At 32.9% G+C, this 17,584-nt stretch overlaps 2 protein-coding genes across 2 annotated transcripts in view; one reads left to right on the top strand and one right to left on the bottom strand.

Moving 5' to 3' along the window:
• LOC131847421 (nardilysin-like) overlaps positions 1-1,161 on the top strand; it is a 29,642-nt gene extending 28,481 nt beyond the window's left edge. The window contains exon 24 of the mRNA XM_059197005.1: positions 305-1,161. Coding sequence (XP_059052988.1) covers positions 305-505 — 201 coding nt within the window. The 3' untranslated portion in view covers positions 506-1,161. The remainder of the gene's footprint in view (positions 1-304) is intronic.
• A 556-nt stretch (positions 1,162-1,717) lies between these two features.
• LOC131843979 (apyrase-like) lies at positions 1,718-14,272 on the bottom strand. The gene is made up of 11 exons (XM_059192770.1): positions 14,166-14,272; positions 13,199-13,421; positions 9,320-9,511; positions 8,431-8,561; positions 7,430-7,574; positions 6,723-6,849; positions 6,141-6,295; positions 5,715-5,805; positions 4,708-4,863; positions 3,301-3,464; positions 1,718-2,044 (listed from the first exon to the last, which is right to left on the bottom strand). Exons 1-11 carry the CDS (start codon positions 14,270-14,272, stop codon positions 1,916-1,918), a joined length of 1,620 nt encoding a protein of 539 aa, XP_059048753.1. The 3' UTR covers positions 1,718-1,915.
• Between the last annotated feature and the right edge of the window lie 3,312 nt (positions 14,273-17,584).

Below are 17,584 nucleotides of genomic sequence, written 5' to 3'. Positions count from 1 at the left end.
ATATATATATATAAAACAATTACAATACAGAGGTAACAATGAGCGGCTTTATCGCTAAATAGCGATTTCTTACAGGCAACCTTATAACCTTATCATATTTTTTACTTAATAAAAATAATAATATATCAATAGAATAGCCATTATATAACCATTCCATATATTTTTCCGCCCCTTAAACAATGTCGCTATGGTAACTACATAAAGATTGTGGTATGAAAAGATAACAAATAAATAGACATACATACATAACGTACGATTATATATTATGTATGGATGTAACGATTTTGTATTTCTAATATTTTAGATAATGGGTCATAAATCAAATGAGAGCGTCACATCGATAAACGACAATGAAACTGACAACTACGAGCTCACATATTTGGATGCGGACGACCCCGTTGGTGACACGACGGAGAGCAATATTGACTTCATCAAAAATATAGAGACCTTTAAGAAAGATTTACCTATTATAGCCGTCCCCGAAATAGAATTAGCCCAATGTTAGAATTTAAATCAACGTGTGATATACCTACGATTACTACCTAATAGATAGTCTCTGTTTTAACATATTGAAATTATGAAATTTATTTTATTTTTAATATTTTAGTTTCTTTATTAGTTTATATATTGACCTAATTTGTTCCTAAATAGTTCATTATTACAAAATGTTACACTCACTTTATTGAATAATAATAGTATAATAAATGATATGTTACTAGAGAAATATACACAGGGAATAAAATAGATTATGTTCCACAAATAGTTATCAATAACGTTAGTGTATACTTATTTATAGACTTTTGTATCATAATTAAATTTTATTTCAGCTTCCATAACTGGAAAAAATTGTTAATTAATATTGTTATAGAATGATTTAATTTTAGTGGTAATGTATAAAAATATACGACCACGTAAAGACATGGATGAATAGGTCGAATAAATTTCCTATTGCGTTCATGATGACAAAACAATGATTCTACCCAAAACCTTATATTATATATTGTTCCAAATGATACGTATGTATCCATTTATGCGCATATAGATAGAGCTATTTTTCTATTGTGAGCTGTAGTTTTGTTGACTATAGAAATATTGTAACTAATATACAATTTTATTCGCAAAAGAATGTATAAATTCAATTTTGGTGACGCGAACAAAATAAATGAGATTTGTGTTTAAATATTGTTTTATTTTTCGTACAATGTTAACAAATTCAGAGCTGGGAAGAGTTGCTGTCACAATCAGTTTTTGAATTTTCCACCAACCTTATTGGAAATGCTTTGTTTTGGCGATAGGTAATATCATATACATCAGTAGTTCCCAATTAGTTTTTGCTGTGTACTACTTCAAAAAAGATCTCAAAACTTGCGTAACCCAGATTGTAGCAATCACACTAATATTATAAATGTGAAAGTTTTGGAGTGTGTATATGTTTGTTAAATATTATTAAATTTAATACGCTCAAATGCCTTCGGGAACGAAACGAAGCGGGTACGAGTGACGGGGATAGCCGAATGACGAGATGCGGCAAGCGCGGGATAGCGCACGGTCGGTCATAGTGCTCGATGCTTCATGCTTTCACTATGACGATTGTTATAAAATAATATTTTGGAAATTGTTCTTGTTTTTACTGATAGCCGCACATATCCCTTGATACAACTTCACGTACTCCTGGGGGTACGCGTACCACTAATTGGGTAACCTAATTAAACACCGATATACATGAATTATGGTAAAAATACAGTCTAATTGAAAATTTGTAACCATTCGAAAAATACACATGAAGATACAGAAAAAGAAAACATGTTATCAGGTTTATTTTCTATATAAGCAATATCTTCCTATTGTACATTATCAGCAGGTAAATATTAAAACAACGTAAGAACAAGGCAGATGTGGGCAATATTTGCAGCCATTAATATACGATCTTTATCCTTTGGTCGAGGTCACGGAGGACTGTTCTCTGTCTGCGCATGTACTTCTGCAGTATCACGTAGTCTACGCGAGGTAACACCACCTGGTTTTCTTTGTTATCTGCTAGCATCTGGCGAAAATTAAAAATAGTTACAAGGGCATATGTGTGTATTTTAGCATTACAACATACGCTGGTACTGTAGGCGATAAAATAAATGGACCGTCTGTATGATATTAATCAAAGAATGAATCAAGGCAAAAGTGACAAAAAAATGACAATTCTAAAAACTTTAAGGAAAAGACATTCAAATTTGGTACAAAAATAAATATATAGAAATGTTGAGTTTGCAACTGGTACATACCTACCTACAATTTATAAACTTGTATATATCTATTAGATTTTTTCTTTGCAATGCAAAAACAAATTCATACCTAATTCTGTAAGGGGCTTAATAATATTGGCTCTATTTTATTTTCAAGGGATTGATAAGATTCAAGGGTTAATTATTGTAGGGAACAATAATTGCACTGTTAGGTATAATGTTCTGTAGTGGTGTTGATTTTTCTTGTATAATTTGTAATAATACTAAACAAACATACGGGCTACCTGATGGTAGGTGGTAGATAACCGGCGACAAAAATTTTAACACTACGAATTTTATTAATTATTACGTGACACCCGTGATACCACTCTGCGTCACCATTTCAGAGAACTAAGATGAATCATACCTCTTGTCTTGTAATTTCATTGCCTCAGTGTAATGAAACAGCTTTCATAATGAGTAGTAGTTTGAAAAAAATGTGATGACTTCAAAAGTACTTCAATGTAAGTTTATCTGAATAAATTATTTTCTATTCTATTCATATCTCATCGTTCAGTTGAATCATAGTTACAAAGCGAGCTGCTTGACGGCTGAAGTATGTAGACAGAGGTACTGACGCAGACGACTTTGACACAATCGAACTCGGTTAAATTGTTCTTAATAGATATAGATAACTGTACTACCACTAACTGTTAAGCGACATTCCATTAGGTGGTCATCAACATGTTTACTATTGAAGTTGCATAAAAAAATATATATATAAGTAATACACAGGGTCACAACTGATACATATATATATATATATATATATATATATATATATATGTTTTTGTAGATACATACATACATAATACACATAGATAACACCCAGACCCATACAGAAAAGCATACAAATCTTTCGAGTTTCATACTGTGCGAGTATGAAACTCGAAAGATTTGTATGCTTTTCTGTATGGGTCTGGGTGTTATCTAATAACCAGCGACCATCGGAAGTAAAGCGCTGTGCTAAATGGTTAGTCCACCGAGGCATTGGCATCGCCGCGTCGCGTCGATTTAAGTTTACCGTGTATCCACCGCCGCCATCGCCGATATAGTTTTGCGTAACTACGCGGTAGGTGGCGTCGGGGTCGAGTGGCTCGTAGCGGGGCACGTCGCACTCGATGCAGCGGATTGTGGACGACACGCGGGAACCTACCGGGTTCGAGACGTTATACACGTTGCGCATACCTGCAAATTATAAATATTTTATAGACATGCAAAATAGTTCTCGTTACGCCTGTTATACTAAATGGGGTAGTCAGAACCATTGTTTTGGTTTGGGTGTTTTCTATCTAACTAATATATGTTTTTATAAAAAAATGTTGGAACTAAAAACGCACTGTGTTTTATGTGTTTGTGTTTTATTATTACACATCATTAATCATTCGAATCGTTTCTGCAGCACTAGTTGCACGGCGAAACTCGTACTTTATTTAACTCCATATTTACTCTCAACTGAGTGACGCAAAAAAAAACAAAATATGGAAAAAACATATAGATTGCGATATTCGAAAAATAAATGCCCGAATAGCTGTATGAATTTGAAATTGGAATTCCTAACCAAAGAGGAGATATTTGAGATCAAAGTGGCCAATACGACAAAACGCCAATTTCATATATAAGCACTTATTATTCGGTTTCTATCGATGCGATGTTTCCTTCACCAGAATATTAAGTTCATTTCCATTTCTTTTTATGTCGGCCAGTTTAGAACCCAAGACCTCTTGAGTGTAATTCAACAATCCACTAGGTATGTAGCTAGTATATTTTACCTACTTACGAATAAAAAGACAAGTATTTGAGAGGTTGGAACTACTGGTTTTATTTGCAAAATTTCTTTAATATTGGAAAGTCTATTTATCTAGGATTGTTTTATAACATCATACTTGCAACAGAAAATGGGAGCGAACATCAATGAAAATTAACACAGACAAAGTGTCGCAAATCAACTAATCTTATATAATTATGTAGATATCTTACTAAAAAAATTATGCTGGGAGATTATTTGAAACTAACTGAAATGGAATTTGCTACTTTTAATGCCTTAAAATTTTGAAATCGAGTTAAATTTGTTTGCATTAAACTCATTTTAATTTCTTAAATATTTTATTATTAGTAGTGCAAAAATGATAAATTAAATTTATAGGATAGGTATGTGTTATTCTAATGTATAAGCTTTATGTAGAATTATTATTTCATTAAAATCTATTCAGTAGTTTTAAAGTGTAATGTGAAGAGTAACAAACATCCATCCATCCACACTCACAAACTTTTGCATTTGTCATATATTTTGATTTGTTCTCACATAATTTGATTCGCGCTTGGATAAGAATGTACCTATGCTCTTACAACGTAGCGATTATTTGCTAAGTGCATTTAAATAATTATCTCGTTTATTGGTACAAAATTTTAAATTATTATCATATAATACCGCCAATCTGCAGCATCCTGCCACTGTTAAAGGAGCCAGATACATTCACGCCTACGGAGAATTCCAGTGCTTCTAATAAGTATTTTCCCTTCAGGTCATACACTTGAACGTAGTTTTCAAATGGCATAGCCATCAACAACGCTTCTGTCGTTACGTCTGTAAAGATTTATACATAAATAAGTAAATTAATGACATATTTATGTTTAAATAACTAATAACATGTATACTACCTAATAATAACTCACTGTCTGAGTAGATATATTTCTATCTATCCTATTGATGTTCTAAAGAGGATTTGATTTTTACTTACGCGGGCAATACCGCTTATATTTATAACTATTAGGTATACATATATGGAAATCAAAATATTGTCACAGCCATAGAATTCGTCTGCGATACAATACAACAGGTATATGGTATAGAAAAAGGAAAAATTGAAGGAATATGCCTTGGTTATTATTCCTTTTTCATATTTCTATTTATTTCAAATTTGGATTTAGAAAAAATATAAGGAAGACCTCTGAAGTAAAAAGTTTCTCAATTCGACCGATGTAACCTTTGTGTCTGTAGGTTAGACATTACCTGATATATTCACCCCCAGATCTTCATTTCATATCAAAAACTTAAAAATGTTTTCTCCCTAAGACTCCCCCGCTTTCCCCCATACAATTTGTCCAATTACTTTTACTGTTAATTATTGTGGTTTTTTTACAGTTATAGATATAACTTTGTATGTCTTGACATCCGTCTGTCAGAGGTCAAGTTGTCAAAGGTGTATTAATGATGAGATCTGCCAAGATTGCCAAGAATTTTTTGCCCCAGAAATTGCCGCCCGGGGCACGGGCACCGTGTTGCTCCCCCAAGATGCGATTCTTTCTTGGCTATTGAAATTACTTCTCACGTAATTGTAATACATTAAAGTTATACCTAATAACTATAATAAAACTGCTGATGATATTTAATAATAAAATTATAAATACTATATCTAGAGATGAATATATACTCACTGCCGGGGTCTATCTGTACACGCAATCCACCAGAATTGATCATACACACGTGAACGTTATGCCAACCGGGACCTTCTGTTTTCAACAATAGCTATAATCAATAATACATTGTTGTCAACTATAGGGTCTCTTAGAAACCCTATTTATAATTATCTGATAAAAACGAATAAACCATGAACAAAAATATAAAAGGGTTGTTAGTGACTGACTAATGACATGTATACGCGACCCAGAATTAGTGAAAACGAAACACGCTAACCTATCATATCAACCTTTACGCGATCTCCACGTCAACTGGTCAACCTGAATTAGAAACTAGAAACTAAAATAACTAGAATATTTAATTCTTGATGAATTCGCCACAATGGACTAACTTGACTCGTTTTGCAATGGAGAACTGAAAGTGTATACATTAAAAAAACTCACTTCCTCTAGAAAGCCGTCGCAGGCCCAAGAGCCTAGAGCACATTCCCGTTGCGTGCAACTTCGATCTAGTGTTGCGAGTGAAGTGCCGAGAACCTCTTTTCCGATCGCATCTACCACTTGCTTCCAGGGTTCTAATTCTTTCACAATTTTCGGGTCTAAAATAATATGATTAATTTATCATATTACAACATATTCGTATAGATAACTGAAAGACATTGATATTCTACATATGTAAGGTTCAGTCTTTGTTATCTTTTTATTACTAAATGGCCTAACGAAATTTGACAGATAGATTTCACCACAAGGATGGATATATAAGAAAACCTTTTATTAGTTAGACGAAATTGCGGGTAATATTTAGTTTAATATATTACTGCTGTAATTAATAAGAAAAATCTGCGGTATAAATATTTCGCAGTTTTCATTAACATTAGCGGACTAGTATACATATTTTCATCGGCGTATTATACAAAATATAATAAATCACAATATTATTTTACGATATTTGCAAAACAATAATAAATGGGTAAATAGTGAACGTCGTAGTCAGTGTGTATGACTATGACGTTCGTTTTATCTTACCTGGCACAATGCTAGTTCCCAAGTATATGGGGCTGCCCTCCCAACTCTGGACTATGCCCTTATCGTCGATGAATAACTTGATATTGCCCAAGTAACGTGTGTAACAGTAGGCCTGCACTACTGGAATCTATTGAATATCAAAAGTAGAAATTTAAGTATGCTTAAGATTTTTCCTCATTTACGTTTTCTTTTTCCTGTGCTTACTCTAATTTTTGTTTAGTCTAAATCTGTTAAAAGACCTTTCACAACTCCAGCATCTGACCTAGGGGAGATGAGTCAGATTATTTTAGTCCGGAATATGGTTTTTCAAAGCAAATATATAAAATATTGTAACAAACACAATTTTCAGTTGGATGGAGGGCGGTCAGCCCTCTCCCTCCCCTGTCCACATTCCACTGGATTATTTAAATGGATGTTCTATAATCATTCCTATAATTACAGAGATACATCTTAAAATAAAAGAATAATTGATGCGAATATGTGTATCTCTCTATGCATCACCATGCACCTCATATACATGGACTTTAGAAAGGATATAGGCGAATCTCTACATCACTATTAGGATAGATGTATAAGAGGATGTATACGCCTCTTGATTTACCTTTTAAACTATGGAACTAGACTTGATCTCCTTAGGAATGGAGGCCGTGTCAAATCGCTCCTTCCATCCCATTACCTTCGCTTTAATCTGCCATTGTAAATCTTACCCTATGGCCATTTTGCTGAGTGACGACTGTTGGGTATTCTCCAATGGGGTTCTGACCGCTTGGTGTTTCGCCATTGTAGAGTAAAGTGTGAGAATGTGCGCCCACGATGATATCCACGTCTGACGATATATGTCTTGCCATATTCCTTTACAACAAATTACGCTTTAGTTTATTCATACATCATACTGAACGAGTGCAGCTTGTAGGGACTAGTCTGCTCTAACCACTACAACTAATGTAAGATTAAATTGTATTGTGTATTTATATTTGATTCTAATAAACTAGTGCTAGTTGGTATTTTGTATTCACACGGTTTGACGTAAAAATACTTAAACTCCACTGAATATTTAAAAGAGCAACACACAAGTTTCTTGTGCATTCTTCTTGTGATGAGACAGCTTTCCGAATGAGCGGTAGGTTAAAAAAATTGAGAAGACTATTCAGAAAGGCATAAATTCAGTTTATTTGAATAAAGAATTTTCTATTCTATTTATATTTTTAATTATGACTAAAGTTACGAGGTACCTAAACTTCGTAAATAAGTAATCTACGTGGGTACCTCTGGATCACCAATTTAAGCCCCCAAGCAATTTGCTTTGTATACTATATATACTCGTAGGGTGAGGAAAGACAGTGAAATTAATACGATAAGAGGCAAGACATTTTTTCATGGCATGCTCGTAAAGGTTGATTGTAGAAGAGTGAAATAAAAAAATTGATGTGGGTCAACCTTATCAATGAGGGGTATGACAAAATAGATGTTGGTCGATTCTTAGACCTACCTACTATATGCACACTAAATTTTATAAAAAGCAGTAAAACCGTTTTGGAGAGATAACAAATATCACGACACGAGAATTTCATATTCAACGAATTCAATGATTATGTACTATTGACTGTGCCCTACAAATTTAGGTAACAAAACCCGTGTTAATTTGACGACTGCAACTAAAAAGAATACAAAATTTTAGTTAAACCAAAACATAAATAATAATACTAACATATCACTAGTGTAACCGACATGCGAAAGCACAATGATGATATCAATTCCCCGTTCCTTCAGAATGGCTGCCTCCCGATTTATGGCCTCTATCTCGTCTTCCATTATCACATTACCGATGGGTGCTGAAAACTAACAACTTTCATGATTTAATTAATTTTTGTTAAAAAAAAAATTAGACGGCCTCGGTGATCTAGCGGTTAAGCTCACTGCTTTACTTCCTATGGTAGCGGGTAGGATTCCCCGCACGGCACAAACATTTGTATTTATGAATACGATTGTTGGTATCGGTCTGGGTGTTTTCTATGTAGGTATAATATGTATGTATTTACGAAAAAAATATATCTATGTACCTACTTGTATCAGTTATCCATAACATAATCTTTAGCTAGCTTAACTTGGGTCTAGATGAATTGGACGGGGGATTGGATCTCCCGTCCAATTCAAACGACAGCCTGAGACGAGGTTCGAAACCCTAGCGGTGCCCTCAGACTAAAGTCGTATCCGTCAGGTGGGATTGGCCTTCAGCGGCTCGTAAGTCCTTCCGCGGGTTTGGAGTGCCATGTGCACTCGCCCCCTTTGTCCGCTAAAGCTGTAAACAGCTGCGGCCAACAGCATTAGAGTAGTCCGAAAAAAAAATGTATTTCGATTGAAAAGTGAGTAAACCGTAGAAATTACAGGTTAAGAAGTATGCAAATCCTCAGGACAGCATGAGTGGTATCTCTGGTGTGCACGGTAACCTACAAACGGACGTGCTGTTCAAGACAATCAGGTGGATCGTCAGCTTATTTGCCATGCAATAACAAAAAAATATAAACATATAAATTTTGTATTTTCATAGACATAAATATAATAAAACAATGAAAAATTGGTAATTGCAATTAACGCACCGTTTTCAGTAGTACTCCGATAATGCCTATCTTTCTTCCTTTGCGCGTCACCTCCACGTGATTCTTGATGTACGGCGTTAACGTGGGCTCCAGAGTCGTATTTACATTGGCTCCTAACATATTAGACTTTAAGTGCTTCAAATATGGTAGCAACCCCGCCACGCCATGATCAAATTCGTGGTTACCCAATACCTGTAATTTTTTAAAAATATATATTTGCAAGCTCATATTTTTAGTCGTAGGCTAAATTATTATATTTGTATCATCCAGACTTGAACTCACGACCTTCGGGCTACGACACTCAAATGTAAATTCCACTATTATTATTATTATTATTATAACACTTTATTGCACCAACATATAAAGGACATGAACGAATTAAAAACAAAAAAAAAAAAAACTAAGTACAAAAGGCGGTCTTATCGCTAATGCAATCTCTTACAGACAACCTTTGGAAAGAGAGTATTTACAAAAAAAAAAAATAGAGTAGGTGGCGCATTAGTGGAAACATAAAAATTGTATACACTTATGTAAACAAAATAAAATATAGTACATACACAAATTTACATATATATACATACATACGAATACACAATAATATAATATAATAATATAGTATACATCAAATAATTATACATAATCAAATATTACACATATAAACCAGAAAAAAAAAAATATCATACTAGTTAAAAAGTCACAGGTAACAGTGTAGAAGAAGGAAACATATTTATTACTTGCGTTGGTTAAATTAATGAAGGTAACAGAGGTAGGTACAGCGTATTAAAAAATAGCCAATAAATTATTGTTTATGGCTCAAAATCACCAAGGTGGAGAATTAGCTTTATCAGCAAATAAAAGTCTAAATTTGGTGTTTTTAAACAAATTGATATTGTAAATATTACTTAACTATGTTCATATTAACTGTACCTAATATTTTTTACTGAAAAAGTAAAGCACATTTATTAATATCTAAAGAAATAACTTCAAAAATCATTTCGGGAACGCGTCCCAATATTTTCGACGTTAGTTTTTGAAGATTGGTATCTTCAAAAACTAACGTCGAAAATATTAATAAAATTAAATAAGTTTTAAATGTTTTTCTTACTCAATAGCCTACAATTTTATCATAAATCAATTAATTATTGTTATTACTAAAGAAAGAAACGAAATTAAAGAAAATCAAGTCAATATATTGTGTCCCGCAGTGTAAGCATCATTTCAGTGAACGCAATTTTGATTCTCAATAAAAATTTTGTTTTTTATCGCAACCCTTAGTTTTCTATGGTACAGTGATGTGAACGATGTAAACAAACGGTTGTCGTCTTTCGTTTTTGCCAAAACAATTGAAAATAAGAGGTACGTATCTTTCAATTCAATATTTATAGAGCGTACATCAATACGTCATCATACCGGGAATGCGTTTCTAAACTCGGGAAATTGAAATATAAGTTTTGTAGTACTTTATAGCAAATAGTAATCTCAAATATTTTACAATAATAAAACCAAACATGATGTCAAAGATTACTGCGATCTAAAAAAGGCACGCTTATTTAAAAAAGTCATTTCTGGAACGGTCATTTCGGGACCGTTTGAAGTTGACGGAGGGTTCCCGAAATGACTTTTTAAATAAACGCACCCTGTTATTATTACTAACGGTTAATCAATTCAGTGTATGTTGTGCTAACATATTGTTTAATATATGTTTAATGTTATTTAGCAATATGGAGTCTCATATGGCTGAAAAAAATAAAGAAACGTCCGAAATAGCAAGTTAATAAGAATAGTTCGGCTTACTTGCGACAATGGGAGAATCCAATGCCAGGAAAAAAAATTTTTTAGATAAGATGATGGTGAAAGAGAGAGAAATAAAAAGGGCTAAGGATAGAGCCTATTTTTAGAAAAATTAGGAAATAGGGATGGATTCTTCCCTGTATTTTTCTAATGCCCCTTGCATTAGAAAAATACAGGGAAGAAAGGAAGGCAATATCAGGTATAGTAAACAATACTTTGCCAGATTCGAATGATGAATTAAATGCAGAACGGTTTTTAGGGAGAAAAACAACGGAAAGAAAAATTGTTCGGAAGGATAGAGCCAAAGCATAAAATAAAACAACAAGAGAAAACAATTCCTAACATAAAATGTAAAGAAAAGACTAAGAAGAAAAGAAAAAAAAGAACAGGAATTAGTTCAGGTACCAACAACGACTCTTAACAGCAAAGTTGACGCATTGATTTAAAATGCCACCTAAAGTGCGCAAAAATCTCTTATTCAACGAAGTACTGACAGCGCAATTAAAAGAAAAGGCCTGTATTTTATGAAAAAATTCCAAAGAGAGGGAAGTCTTCCAAAAATGTGTTAGCGATAGCAAAGAAATATAAACTGATTCGTATGGCTAAGACTTTTATGCCAAAGAAAGAACCAGTACATTGATTCTGAAGACCGATATCAAAATTCGTGTATATAATGACTAAAAAATAATAAGTATAATGTTTAGATGGTTTGATTTATTTACATTGGAATAAAAGATTATTGCCATTGTAATAAAAGTTTAATATGATTATTAAAACTTTCTAATCAGCTGTGTACAGGTTATTAAAAGATATATTTTAAGTTGCAGTTTTTGGTAATATTATTAAATAGGTACGATGTTCCAAAAACATTGCTCATGATTTTTAACCCTAAATTGTATCTATATCGTCATTTAAGGAACACACGGGAACATCACCAAACTCGCAGATAATATATGATTATTTTAGATATTTAAAAAAAAGCTCTAATAATATTAAAATATGACGAACTTCTCATACCTAGAGCATGTTAATTAATATACAAGACACATCTATTTCTCATATTTAGATAATTTAGACTAAAAAATAGTCATAATATCACCCATTTGCACAATATTTTGCTTTCTAACGTCTTTATTGGCAATTTCATTAGATTTCTTTAATTTCTATGTATAGGTAACATATATCCGCTATTGAATAAGGAAAAAAATAAATACTTATGTTATATTTTAATATTATTATAAACCTTACAAAAACGTTCCCGTAATGATTTTTTTCAGCGATAGGTCTCTTTAAAAATAAAATTACAAGAGTTGTAATCAATTCCATGCTCTGCCAACGTAAATATTGTTTAAACATAAGTTTATGGATCATTTAGGCTGATCATCAAAGTAATAGCTGCTAGGTAAATTCATCATAAAACAGAACTTGGAATTTGCCACCTTGGTGATTTTGAGCCTTATATAAATATTAATAACATTCAAAATAATAATTTGAATCCTCTTCAAATCAAATCCTTTGAATTATGAGACAAATTGATCGACAATGGATAAAAAAAACATTATATAGCATAATTACCTACTAATGCAATTGGAGCATATCGTACACATGTAAATATTTTAGTGGAATCGGGTACCTTATTGGGAAATTATATTAATTCCATATTAGTTCCGAGATAAGAAGTACAACATCTTTAGCCTCGGCTGTCTAACGGTTTAGCACACCGCTTTACTTCCGATAGTCGCGGGGTTCGATTCTTCGCACGCTACAAACATTTATAAATACAAATGTATGATTGTTTGTATCGGTCTGAGTGTTTTCTATGTATATTATGTATGTACTATATTTACAAAAAAAAATCGAATTAAATATTTAGATTTTTTTATAAGTAGGTACATATATAATATATAAATAACAGTTGTCTAGTACCTATAACAGAAGCTCTAACGTGGGACTAGATGACGATGTGTTAATTGTCCAGGGTTATTTAGTATGTTAGTTGTCTGGAATAGCAACGATTTGGACGATGGTTACCGCTTACCATCATATATATCATCATAATACCAATTGAAAAAAAATTAAAATACTAACATGAGCATCGTGCGGGAGCATATTCATGAAGTGCTGTGTTACATTCCACGTGAGGAAATTGTACCAAATGGTGCCTTGGAAGGTGTCCCCCCCATTAAGTAGCAGCGAGTCAGGTTCATCCTCTAGCACCTGGTTCACAGCTGTATATAGACGGGCGAATCCTCCAATACAGGGGCTCACTGTGGGATTGCAGGCCGTTCCCGTCGGGCTGACTTCGTCGAAACTGTCCGTGAAACAAACATATTAAACACCCTTAACAACGTTTTCATTATTGCATAGGTTGGCAATGTTTGCATGAGCATGATTGAATGATATAAAAGTAGAGTACCTAAGTAGCCTGCTACCTTCTTTATCTCAAATACATTTATGTAAAATTTCATGTTGAAACTGTAACTGAGAAAAATATAAAATAATATTTAATTGTTATGGTAAATGATGGTTTGTATCCTTTTTTTAAACAAAACATAGAAGAAACAATAGAACAATATAAAAGGATAAGATTTAAATATCTATAAACAACAACCTGTAAGGAAATATATGTAAACAACATAAAAAAATGATGTAAAAATGTAATGTATGGAATTCCTGTAATCGTATATCACAGACACATAGTTTAAAAATGCTCAAATTCTCGTGGCAGGAAGTAATTCACAAGCGTTTTCAATTGTTGTGTTTTTTTCCATAATTGGACAGTTATTCAACCATTTCAATTGGCACACAAAGTGTAGTAGGTAGGTATACCTAAGTGGAAAGAGTAATAACTAAACTACGACGCTGCCATTTTTTTAAAGTTGATTGTAAATGTTAATATTAAAATAATGTTCAATATATGTACAGCCGTTTTTAGTAATGGGGCCCTATTCCTAACAATACTAAGTGCCTCGCCAGCTTATACCGATGGTGCAGACGGGCGCACAATTGCATAATAACCCAATAAAAAAGTGCTATATTAATTGGAAATACATACTGAGCATGGAAATCATTGTAGTGTATAATATTCAGCTCAAACAATTCGTTGTTGTTTTGTGATACTGCTGCTCCCAGGAACATTACAAACAAAACCACGCGTTGCATTTCGAAAATTCATGCAACAAATTTATGTTAATATAAGTCCGCAAATCATGAGCTCACAGTTTTATGTGTGTGTCGAATATGCAAACTGTGGCCACAGCCGCATGTCGCTATAGACAAAATATCTAGCATCAATTTAATCTACGGGTAACCGAGTATCTTATCGTCTTATAATGTACTCTAGCCTGAAATTCGACAAATGTTCATAATCAAAATGGTATTCATAAATGATAAGATGATAACACACAATAATTACATACATTACAGATAAAATAATATTAAATACTATTAGCCTAATATTTCGCTCATAATCATACATTAACAATCTCATAATAAATTACAATAATACAAATTCCCTTTTGTTAGCAACAATAACAATTTATCTATAAATAATACAAAGGAATGTCGCTTTTTTCGTATAGGTACAAGCTACACGGTAATTTTCTATATCTAAACCAGACGAGGAATTTGGCGAGGTAGGTAGGTATTACGATAAAATCTGCCGGAAAGATTATAAATTAACAAGTGTCATAGTACATATTTTGGATTCCTTATTAAATGCGCCAAGTTTTAGAGAAATAGAAATAATCTTTATTCAAATAAACTTAATATACGCACTTTTGAATAGTCAAGTTTTTTTATTCTACCGCTTATTCGGCATGCAGATTCATCACAAGAAGAATAAGCAAGAAACTTGTGTGTTGCTCTTTTAAATGAATATTGATTTACTTATATTTAATTAACAACAAGGATTAGGCTTGCGATAATCAACATAGAACGCACGCACTTAATCTCTGTTCAATCAGATAACATTGTCAGCGCTATGAATTTTAAGTTAGATATTTTCTACAAAAACATTATTATCATTTATAAATTCTTCAATTTTATAATAAGCTTAAAAAAATATATTTTATGACACATGAATTTTTTTCCAGCAAATTGAGTACAGACTCTGGTAGTTTGTTGTAAAATTTATGCAATTTCTATAAAACGAATAACTGACTTTCGTCAAACGATACTTAGGTAAAACAAGATACTTACGAAACTCATCTACTACATTTCCTTTTCAGTTTAGTGACAAAATTGACATTTACTTCTATGCTGGAACAGTTGATTTTAAATTTTAGGCTCGCCAGTGATAGGTACACAAGGCCACGGCAGGAGCGATTTTTCGCTGTTTTTGGCGAGAAATCACGGCGTCACCTAAATATTCATGTTAGCAATTCTGGTATATTAAGCATTTACATTTAAGTGATATTAAAAAATAAAAGTAGGACTTGATTGTTATTCTTAAACTGGTAGAATAGGTATTATTAGATTTTTCAAACAATTTTGGTAGGTACCACTCAATGTACGAAATTGTCCGTCCTTTAGCACCGGATAGTAAACATATTGACATTTCTTGTGAGAATTTACGTTATTTATTCTAATTATTTAATTTTGTTTTAGAGTATAGAAGAACAAAGAGAATTGAAATGGAAGAGAAGAAAAAGAAAGGATCGTGGGAGACATAGAGCTTACAAACTGCTATTGATAAAGTTATGTCAAAAGAACTGAGTGTAAGACAAGCTGCAATGCAATACAATATTCCAAAAATTTTACGCCTTTATGCCTACATGATAAAATAAAGGCGTTAAATCGAGGAGAAGAAGCGATGAAACCAAAGTTGGGTAGTATGAAGAAGTCTTGGTGAAAGAGCGTAGACAAGGGAAAACTAAATAGTTTACACCTGTAGGTACATTTAGGAATAATGATAATAATACCCCTGGACAATTCACACATTGTCATCTTATGAGGTTGGTGGTGTGCTGTATGTATTTTGTAAATACATACATAATATACATAGAAAACAACCCAGGTCAATACAAACAATCATACTCAGTAATACAAATGTTTGTACTGTGCGACGAATCGAACCCGCAACCATCGGATGTAAAGCGGTGAGCTAAACCGCTAGACCACCAAGACCATGAATTCCAATTCTATTATAAATACCCACATTTGTCGAATTATCTACACATAAATTAAATTGGAGTGTCAGTTTGTAATATTAAAATAATAATTTTTTACTGCATTAATCATATGAATATAAATAAGTATGTACCATACACCAAAAAGACATTTTTTACAATTTTGGTCTGTCTGTTCCGGCTAATCTCTGAAATGGTTAGACCGATTTTGACGGGACTTTTATTGGCAAGTAGCTGATGTAATAAGGAGTAGGTAACTTAGGCTATCTTTATTTTAGAAAAATAAAGTTAAATTCGACGCGGACGAAGTCGCCGGAACAGCTAGTTATTAATATTATAAACGCGAAAGTTTATGACTATGGATGAATGTGTTACTCTTTTACACAAAAACTACTGAACTTATTTTATTGAAACTTTACAGTAATATAGCTTATACATAGCTTATATATAGCTTATACATATAGGCTAAAAATTTCATGCGGGTGAAACCGCGGGTATTGCTAGTCGGTAATAAATCTCAATGCGGGTCATACTTAAAATCAGAGCCATGCACCGAAACTGCGTTCTGCTGCTTTTGGTGTAGGTACCTACTTAGCATTAATGTTAAGAGCTATATAGGTACTGCGAGCTTAGTTTATTTTAGTTATATCTATAGTATATTGTACTGTTTTTTTCCCTACAATAATATTCCATTATTATAGGGAAAAAAAACAGTCGATACTCCAAATATATACTGTAATCGTAACTCATTCAAAACTTAATACAAAAACTTACTTGCATAAGTGACTAAAATTAGGATATTTTGAAATAGACTCATGGGAATTTCTCGACATAGTCGAAATTAATAAATATTTTTTTAATTATACAGAATACTATCTTTTTTCGGACTACTATAATGCTGTTGGACGCAGCTAGCCTTTACAGCTTTACCTGACGAAAGGGGGCGAGTGCAGATGGCACTCCAAACCCGCGGAAGGACTTACGGAGCCGTTGAAGGCTAACTCCAGCCTAACGGATACGACTTAGTCTGAGGGCACCGCTAGGGGTTTGAGCCTCGGTTCAGGCCGTCGTCCCCGCATGAATTGGACGGGAGATCGATCATATGGAGGCATATATTTACACCAGGTAGTGTACAAATAACATAATAAAACAATAACTGTGAATACTTTTAAAATTTATTACGTTTAACATGATCTAAATTTTTAAACACTTTAATATCTAATTAGCAAAAATATTATTACATACCAATAAAATGCAAATTACATAACATAAACAGGTACTGTGCTTTTATTTATGAAATAAATCAAAAACGGTCAATTATCCTTATATAAGACGAACAGAGCTT

Source organism: Achroia grisella, unplaced genomic scaffold, assembly GCF_030625045.1.
Source record: "Achroia grisella isolate CSIRO2021 unplaced genomic scaffold, CSIRO_AGI_Agris_v1 utg109, whole genome shotgun sequence".
Lineage (NCBI taxonomy): Eukaryota > Metazoa > Arthropoda > Insecta > Lepidoptera > Pyralidae > Achroia > Achroia grisella.
Note: the sequence above shows the minus strand (reverse complement) of the source record. Positions and strands in the feature narration are given on the sequence as shown.

Excerpts from the sequence above, each read along its gene's own strand:
- LOC131843979 (XM_059192770.1), bottom strand. The coding sequence starts at position 14,272 with ATGCAACGCGTGGTTTTGTTTGTAATGTTCCTGGGAGCAGCAGTATCA. Across the intron at positions 9,512-13,198 it reads TGCTCCCGCACGATGCTCAT|GTATTGGGTAACCACGAATT; the intron begins GTTAGTATTTTA and ends AAAAAATTACAG. Across the intron at positions 4,864-5,714 it reads TGTACAGATAGACCCCGGCA|ACGTAACGACAGAAGCGTTG; the intron begins GTGAGTATATAT and ends AAATCTTTACAG.